This window comes from Oratosquilla oratoria, chromosome 37, assembly GCF_046742065.1.
Source record: "Oratosquilla oratoria isolate Oo_2021 chromosome 37, ASM4674206v1, whole genome shotgun sequence".
Taxonomy (NCBI): Eukaryota; Metazoa; Arthropoda; class Malacostraca; order Stomatopoda; family Squillidae; genus Oratosquilla; species Oratosquilla oratoria.
The window spans coordinates 29,382,243-29,392,242 of NC_134813.1; the positions used below are offsets into that span (position 1 = coordinate 29,382,243).

The window sequence follows — 10,000 nt, forward strand, 5'->3', positions numbered from 1 at the left end:
ACACATACATAAATACGCACACACATACATACACATACACACATACATATACATGTATACATACACATATACACATATACACATACACACACATACATACACACACACATATACATACACACACATACACACACATGCATACACACACACACACACACACACACACACACACACACATACATACATGTGTGTGCTAAAGGCGTACATCATATCTTGAAAGAAAAATGTTGTTCACATTCAAATCATGATTTTTTCGCATGTAAAAATATATTCAAGGTAACTATGACATCAACTAGAAATGTTTTCTATCGTATCATGGACTTTTTTTTACAGCCCTTTACGTAAAACTTGTACATATAAGAAATCAACAAATCAATTACGATTGGACGCTGAACCATTCATCTACTGTTTTTCGCCTTAAAAAAAGATAAAAGATCAATAAAGAAGTAAAGAAATGGGAATATAGGAATACATATTCGTACGTCTATATGCACATATATAGGATGGATATACAAGCCAGTAAACAGACAGACAGGAAGGTAGAAAGACAGTCACACTGGCATATAATATATGTAGACAGGTAGACGAGCATTTAGACAGAGAGACAGAAGCAAATAGAGGACAGAAGGACAAGCAGAAAAAAACAGACAGAGAGAAAGGAGAGAGAGAGAGAGAGATAGAGGAAGAGGGAGAAGTAGAGGGAGAGAGAGAGGCAGAATGAGAGAGGCAGACAGAGAGGCAGACAGAGGCAGAAAGAGAGAGAAGGAGAGGGAGAGGCAGAGGGGGAGGCATAGTTAGAGAGGCAGAGTGAGAGAGGCAGAGAGTTAGGCAGAGAGAGACAGAGGCAGAGGCAGAGAGAGGTAGAGAAGGGCAGACTGGCAGAGACAAAGATGGTGTAGCAGGCAGACATGACAAAAGAAGTTACAATATTTGTTTGAAAGTGTTGTATTATACATAAGTTTTAATGCAAAGGGTCTTAAAGATTGTATGAAAACTCTTCTTTTCTAAAGTTTTGTTTTAATGAACCAGCCCAAACATAAAACAAATTTTAACCTTTCAAAACTATAAGTGTTTTCTTTCGCAAATGCGGTCAAATCATAATAACAGGAAACTAAACAGACAAGTTGATAAATGAAAATAAAAATAATTAATTAACGTAAACAAAATCATGTCTACATAATCTCAAAGCATGATTTTATAAATTTTTAATGAGAAAATGTATGTCATTGTATATTTCAACTTGTCGAAGAATGAAAAATGAGCATGATGGGTAATATGAGAAAGGTTATTCATTGCAGAAGACACCCACATACACACACACACACACACACACACACACACACACACACACACACACACACACACACACACACACACACACACACACACACACACACACACACACACACACACACACACACACTTACACACACACACATACACACACACTTACACACACACACACACACACACACACACGACCACACATACACGAACACACATGCATACGTACACACACACACACACACACACACACACACACACACATGCACACACAACTTGATGGTTGATGACCTAATTTTTACCCAAACGCAATGATCCTCAACTGAATCTTCCTTACGAAGTCAAAGATCAAAACCTCGGTGAGCGACACTTAGTCATTATTTATCTTCTTTTTCTTCAGATTTGTGTTGTCACTGACGTCTGCCAACCTGGTATCAACTGTGGTTGTGGTCCCCGTGCAAGCTCTGGGCCTCGGAGGCGTGGCTCCGGGGTTGAGAGTGACAGCAGACGAAGAGTTGCTAGCTGCTGTCGGAGGCGACACCTTGACAGAAGGAATGTCCGTGTCAACCACCGCTTACTGGTGGTGTCAGGTAGCCGGTGTCATCATGACCCTAGCGGTGGAGGCGGCCATCTTGTCAGTCCTGCTCATTGCCGTCGATAGGTGAGTACGGTCATGTTAAGTGAGACATAGCCCATATTCACATGAGGCGGTCGTGTTTAGTGAGACATAGACAGCCCATATTCACACGAGGAAAAATATCGTCGATTTCTGTCTACCGCTACGGTATTCTTTACCGTCAAATCACGGGAAAAGCGAGTCGACGGTCAAAAATCAAGCATTGCTTTGACTCGTATGAAGGCTTTTTAGTATTACGTTGCACATGCACTCGCTGGAAACAGCAACGCATAACACGTTGTCATGGACAAATGAGCTGGGATGTTTAAGTGATTTATCAATAGATCAGTTTTAATACTTTTGCGTATACAAAATTGAAGAGAGCATGTTTTTACGTTCTTAGCTTCGAGAATTAAGCGCGAGCTCATAAATATAGGTTAATGTACCGACGTATATCGATTCTCTTTAAATAGCAGATCATAAGTCACTACCGTGGACAGGTGAGTGTAGATGTCTTGATTATACCCTCCACTACAGACACACACTAAATATCTATTTTTCATTTTTATATACATTACTACGCGCTTTCATTTAGCTGGTCTGTGGACTAGAAAAATAGATAAAATCAAAATAGATGATACAGAAGAGGGGTGTCTTTTGAACTAGAAAAATTAATAGAATTTAAATAGATAATACAGAGGAAAGTTGAGTCCATTGGTCAATCAGAATATCAATATTCCCTCTGTGCAACCACCACTGAATCCAAAATGTCTTGCACTATCAATCAATGATGGTAACCAACGTAACAGCACATAGCCGCACTCACTCTTCTCCTTCAGTCTTCTCGGTCGTTTGTAACTAAACAATAAATTTCCCCAAAACGCAAAGTTATCGTCCACGCTGTTCTACCCCGTTCCATAGCCCTCACAAACCCAAATCCAGAACAGACGATCTAGTAATTGCAATGACACGTCAACACAAGACTACTGCCAAGAACATACGTCCCACGGGATAGATAAAAATGTCAGACACAAAACATAGTGTCACTATTTCTCCTCTCCCCGCCCGAAAAAAAAAATTAAAAAGGACGTGAAGAAATGTTTTTCCATGCAGGCGTATACCATACAAATATCCAGAATATCTTAGCCCAAACTAAAATACTATTTCTAAAAGTCTTTTTCGTTCATTCTTAAATGTTTTGATATTATCTAGGACAGAAATCCATAAAAGGGATCAGTAGGTTGAAAGAGTTGAGGAGGTACAAACCCATAAATATTGATTAATGTTCCACTAAACAGGCCCGCTATAAACAGCACGTCATAAATCATAACAGTGAACAAATGATAGGAAGTGCGAGGAGACATGCGTCATGAACATAGATTGGTATGTTGCATTTCATCGTTGATAACCAACGCTTGTATCCTTGGGGAACACTATCGCTTCAAATATGTGGAGGCATAGAGGTAGTAAAGAATTATTTAATGCAAATAACAAAAAAAAACAAGAAGGGACGATAGAAATTAAAATGAAGATTAATTATTATCATTAAAGAATGTTGCGTGCCTCTGGTCCATATAGGGTGTTATACGGTGTATAAACTCTATAAAATCAATACCCCATATAGGACAAGACTAGGATAATACCTTAGGCGTATTAACCTCTGAACACAGTTGATATATCATTACCGTAGTCAGGTAGATCAAGACTAAAAAATGGGTTCATAAATACAGATTAGTATACGTGTTCATAGATCAGTTTCACATTACCACGTGGATTAGCTGGCTGTAGACAATAGATCGTAGATCATTGCGCCATATCTATGTGTTATCAAACAAACTTTATATGGTTTTATCCAGTTTTGATTAAACGATTGTATATATCTAGTGATTTTTTTTAAGTTCAGTATAGGTCGCGCCTAGTGGCTTTAGTGTTTATATATCTTGATGATAACTATTTACTTAGGGAGATTTGATTATGATGGCAAAAAAAAAACTAAGAGATTTGTAACAGAACGAGAAAATATAGATAGCATGTCACTGAGTACAAGAGGACAAAGAATGTTGAACAAAATAAAACAAACCAGTTGTGTCAAGGCGTAATTGGAGAGGTTATTAATATCAAGTAAATAGACACTGGTACAGCATGGAATTAATTTCACGATTTTTTTTTTTAATACTGAAAGGTTTGAATAAAAAAAAATTCTTCCATTCAGCGCGAGATTGCCCTTAACGATAGAAACGCTGGTAAACCACAGCCCCTACTCTTAACAATCTATCCACCTAAGCAGTATATGTCTGCGTGTATGTACAATATATAAGTATATATATATATATATATATATATATATATATATATATATATATATATATATATATATATATATATATATATATATACATACATATGAAGGGAATTGAGGTAGAGAGGACAGACTGACAAAACGATTGACTGGTACAAGTGTACAAGCAAAGACGAGGAAGATAATGATCCAAAAATGATGTATGGTGAAGTAAAAGATCAACTAGAAAGGAATGAAATAAGCAAAGTTGAGTCAGACAGTATGAGAGAGAATGAAAAATATTAGGAATGGTGGTGTTAAAGGGATGAAGGAGAATAATGACTTAGTTGTAGAAGGAAGCTGTATAGATATATATTTTAGTCTTTTGTCAGCCACATCCAGCGCTTCTATCTTTTGAGACAATGTCGTGCCAAAGAGGTAGAGTCATAGACAATTGGTTGTCATGAGATCGTGGATTTCTGAACAAACTCGAGACAACAAATAACTCGCAAATAAATCCCTCTTTGATCCTCTTAGCCCGAATACTTTTAATCCTTGGTTAACAGGCATTGCTATATCTTTCCATCCTTAGTAAAAAGGCCTTAACTTTTTCTGAACAATAATCCTCGCCTGCCTCTGAAACCTTAATAATTTTGTTCCAATCACGCTTACTCTGCCCTTGGTGACACCTTTGCATCGTGACATTTAATTGCCTGACCTCTGTGACCTCATCTTGGGTCACGAGGGCAAAGAAAGAGGCTGACAGTTGACCTTTTCGTCCATAAGGAGGTCAGATACGGAAAAAGAAAAGAGAGAAGTTAGCGCACATACTCATACTCGTACACACACACACACACACACACACACACACACACACACATACACACACACACACACAGATAAAATGAGATATGAAGACGGGACACACACGAGTATAGCTCCCCTTCCCGTAAAATACAACTAGGTAAACACACACACACACACACACACACACACACAAACGACCAAATAAATCAAAGTAATATAACAAATTGACATATTACAACGTTTTGCTTTAATGCTGATCCGCGTAAGTTCCGAACTTCGAACTTCATTAGAACCGTTTGCCTCGTCAGGAAGTTTTGATCCACTCACTAACTACGTGGTTGGCAAAGTTGGTTCAACTAATTTCCAGTTTCTCCCTCCTTATCACATCTCAACCTCATCCAAAACAAGAAGCTATGACGCCGATTTCATCCTCGTGACGTCATGACGTCCAATCAAAGTCTTTTGTGACGTCATGATATCATCCATTCTTTTTCCAATGTCATCTTTACGTATCGTCTCGACCATACACAGCATCCCTGTCCATTGTGACCTAAATCTGTTTTACTGTCATTTGTATTACCATGCCGCCCAGATTTCTCAGCCTTATTTAGCTAACCCTTTTTGATATCCTTAATGAACTCCCTTTTTTGACATCCTTAGTTAACTCCCCTTTTGGTACACTTAGTTAAAAAAAATCCCTTAATGGTTCTTATCTTTACCTCCACTTAGATACTGCGCTGTGACTTCACCGCTACACTATTCGATGACGATTACCAGTGGTCGGAGCGTGAGACTCATTGTGGGCGTGTGGGCGGTGGCTATCATCTACTCTTCGCCTCCCTTCCTAGCCCACTTCGGAAACCACATCTCCTTCTCGTTCCCGGAGCAGCACTCGTGCCAGCCAGGTGAGTAGTGATGGAGACTCTTCCGAGTGTCATTAGTGTCCTCCCAGGAATTCTAAAAAGTCTTCAGTTAGGTGGTAGTGATAGAGACACTTCGGAGAGTCACTAGTGTCCTCCCAGGAATTCTAAAAAGTCTTGTCTTCAGTCAGGTGGTAGTGATGGAGACTTCCGAGTGTCATTAGTGTCCTCCCAGGAATTCTAAAAAGTTTTCAGTTAAGTGGTAGTGATGGAGACTCTTCGGAGAGTCATTAGTGTCCTCCCAGGATTTCTAAAAAAGTCTTCAGTCAGGTGGTCGGGAAGAACCTTAGCATTGACCTCCTGACCTCCTGACCTCCTGACCTTGAAGTTTTCCGGGGGCAGACAAATGGTCTCAGGGTCCAAAAAAGATTTCAAAGGTCTTCAAGTGATCGGAGAGTCATTAGTGACCTCCCAGGAATTCTAAAAGGTCTTCAGTCAGGTGGTCGGGAAGTACCTTAGCATTGACCTCCTGACCTTGAAGTTTTCCGGAGGTCAGACAAATGGTCTCAGGGTCCAAAAAAGATCTCAAAGGTCTTCAAGTGATCGGGAAGGTCTCAAAAGAAGTTAGTTTAGTCTTCAACCTGGCGTGAGGATTTTTGAAGGCCTCTGGTGATCAGACAAAGTATCTCTTGGTCAAAAGGAGGTTTCAAAAGCCTTCAGGTGATCGAGTTCTCAAAATAGGTCAGGTTTATTCTTTAACCTGGGAATCGAGGTCCTCGAAGGTCTCCGGAGGTCAGACCAAGGGTCTCAGGGTCAGAAGTGGTCTCAAAGGTCTTCAGGTGATCAAATATGTGTAAAAAGAGATCAGGTTTAGTCCTCAACCTGGATATATGGGGTCTTCAGAATTGGAGATCAGACCAAGAAACTCAAAGTCGAAAGATTTTGGGGTCTCGGGGCCATAAGATCACTGGATGACAAGCTCACATAAAGTAGATATCCCTGCACATCATAGTCCTAAGGAAATTAGGCTATTTCAATAAATATATACTTTGTTATATTGTATATCATTATATTATTCATCAGTGGGGGTAGAGGTGGTTTAACAAATCAGTAGAAGATAGAGAAAGGATGGGAGGGGATCACTGTAGCATATTGGTTACAAAACGGAAAACTTAAAAAAAAAAGTCGAACTCACTCGATGTCTTTCCTCCTTCAGGTCGCTTTGTGGCTCCGCGCATGCCAAAAAAGTTTGGCGTTTTCTACGCGGCAATGCTCGCTGGCCTGGGCTTCCTGGTCCCGTTCTTCATCCTCTGCTGGATATACGTGAAGATGTACCATGCGGCGCAGAGGAACTCTGAGAGAACGCGAAGACACAGCGTCAGCGCGAACCTCAACGAGATCATCATCCCGGATTGCCCTTCGACCCCAGACTCCGGGAACCATAACTCAGTCCGGGGAAAGAACAGACTCCACCGAAGGCGGTCCTCCAACACGTCCTTCTCGTCCTTGTTCTTCCGGGAGGAGGGCCGGGCGGTCAAAACGGGTGTCATCGTCCTCTCCTCCTTCCTCACGTCGTGGATGCCTTACTTCGTGCTCAAGATCTTCGAGTCGGACATCTGGACGTACCCTATCCCACACCACGTGGAGGTGGTGATTTACCTGCTGGCGTTGTCAGCGACGTGCACCATGCCCTTCATCTACGTCTACCGCAACGAGACGGCGAGTAAGGAGGCCCTGAAGATCATCTTCTGGTGGAGGCCCCCAAGTCCTGCGACACCCACCTTCAGTAGGTCATCTCTTCACGCGAAGTTGAGCAACGGGCACTCCTCGACTCCTCCCTCTCGCCTTCACGACCCCGACACCAACTCACTCTACAGCTACGCCAGCGAGTGTCGTGAATGTGGGACTAATCAGCTTGTGTGTTCCCTCAGGAACGGGCGCCCCTTCACCGCTCCCGTAGGAGATGACCAACGCCGCTCCTACAGCCCCCGCCGGGAAAGCTCCGTGTCCTTCCGGCTGACGCCCCTGGACAACAGACCCTCGTCTCGCTGCCGCCAGTGCCTCCGCCAGGATTCCGCGTCTTCCGCTTCGTCTGATGACCCCTTGCTGGGGGACTGCAACCGCCACCCTCGCCTCAGCAACGCCTCAGTCAGGTGGAACCGGCCGCGGATGTCCAACGGCTCTGTCACCACGAGGAGTGACTCGCTTGCCTCCACGAACTCCTCCTTGGTCAGCTGCGCCCTCCCGCGCTGGCCCGTCAGGAGGTACTCGACCGTGTCCACGGACAGCGGAGGAACCATCACGAGAAGGTCGGCCTTGGATGAATCCGAGGAGATGAGTGAGTGTAACACCCTGACGGTGGATCACCCTCGCAGGTCCTCGACGGGGCACCGTGCCCTCTTCGTCGAAAACAACGAAATGGAGAGGACACCCGCACGCAGCATCCCCGTCGGCGTCGCCGGCGGAGGTGTCACCAGCAGTGAGCTGAACCACCCTGAAGTCCACGGCTACGCCAACCCCTTCCGCCACCCGAGGATCTACCGCCGGCAGGAGTCGGTCGGGTCTTCGGTCAGGTTCATTTGGGAGATCGAGGAGGGTGAGAGTCGGGAAGACGAGACTCCCGAGGCTGAGGAAGGAGTAGTGAAGAGTGTCCTTACTCCCGTGGGTAGCTGACACGGGCTTCGGAGCCAGGCGTCTCAACTTCGCGTTCACTACGCTACAGAGCCGCCTCGCCCGCTGCCACCGCCCCCGGTCGAGATTAACACTCCACGGAGTCTACCAGCCCTCGCTCCTCCGACAGCCTCTTCCACGCCAGACACCATCAGCCCCTCCACGCACTCTCTCCCTTAACCTACTCCCCTCCTCGGACGTGGCAACTAATCTCCAGATTCCAAAGAACACCTCTTCCCCTGTATGCCTTCCAGTCCACAACACAACAACGTTCAAGTGGCGCTGTTCCCACCCTCTCTCCCTCCCTCCCTCCCTCCCTCCTTCCCTCCCTCCCTCCCTCCTTGGGCCCACTTCCTTTCATTCGGCACCTTTGGTCCCCAACACATGTACAGGTCCCACATTCCCAAAGGATTCCCGGTTCCCAATCCTAGTTGTATCTGAAACCTGCGCCCAATCCGAGGAAGCACGAAGCACTATACTTCGTTTGGTGCTATGAGAATGTTGGATGACGACAAATAAAGAGGCAGTGATCTATTAAATATAAGACTTGTTCCCTATTTTATATATACATACATATATATATATACCTGTATATATATATATTTCTTCAGTGGAAGGGATAAAAACATGATCTACTAAGATGGTCTTGAAATATTCTTAAATGTCCATGGAACTATGAGTAAGCCCATATGCAGGCTGCTCATTATCCTGATGTATGTATATGTATATTTATGTATACTTACATTTGTGTGTGTGTATGTGTGTGTGTGTGTGTGTGTGTGTGTGTGTGTGTGTGTGTGTGTGTGTGTGTGTGTGTGTGTGTGTGTGTGTTTGTGTTTGTGTGTGTGTGTGTGTGTGTGTGTGTGTGTGTGTGTGTGTGTGTGTGTGTGTGTGTGTGTGTGTGTGTGTGTGTGTGTGTGTGTGTGTGTGTGCGCATGTGCGTGCGTGTATGTGTGTGTGTGTAGGTGGATAAGTGTATGGATGTGTACGTTCGTTGGCATGTACGTGTTCGTGTGAGTAATTGCGTATGGGTTTATGTAAGTATATTTACATGTAGACTAGAGACGAGTATCTAGGACATGGAGGCCACTGAGAAAGAAAATACTCACGTTAATCCTAAAACCTCGACATAATAGACCAAAACCACCATGGGCAATTGAAAAAAAAAAAACGTGGTTGTAGATTAGTGATTCGAAAAACAGAGCTAAGCTTCGCGTGAGTTGAATTTAATTGCCAAAGAAAACGACAAAAAAAAAGGTCATAATAATGCATTGTGCTTTCAATCTCGGAGTGCTAATGTATCTTTCTTGTTTACCAGACAAGAATTACGCCATTATATATAGCATGTATATTTATTTTTCATGTAAGTATTGTTGACTTACGAGAAATGTTCATAGAAACCATGGCCAAAGCAAGTGTTGTCATATGAACAGTAAGCCATAAAGACTAGTGCTGCCATTTGGAATAAAAAGAATAATCAGAAAT

At 43.2% G+C, this 10,000-nt stretch overlaps 1 protein-coding gene across 1 annotated transcript in view; it reads left to right on the forward strand.

Annotated features, from left to right (window-relative positions):
• Positions 1 to 10,000, forward strand: part of LOC143019411 (uncharacterized) — a 52,700-nt gene that overhangs the window by 41,167 nt on the left and 1,533 nt on the right. The window contains exons 4-6 of the mRNA XM_076175046.1: positions 1,685 to 1,945; positions 5,715 to 5,890; positions 7,062 to 10,000. The exon at positions 7,062 to 10,000 is cut by the window's right edge and continues 1,533 nt beyond it. Of these exons, the coding sequence (XP_076031161.1) occupies positions 1,685 to 1,945; positions 5,715 to 5,890; positions 7,062 to 8,518 (1,894 nt within the window). The 3' untranslated portion in view covers positions 8,519 to 10,000. The remainder of the gene's footprint in view (positions 1 to 1,684; positions 1,946 to 5,714; positions 5,891 to 7,061) is intronic.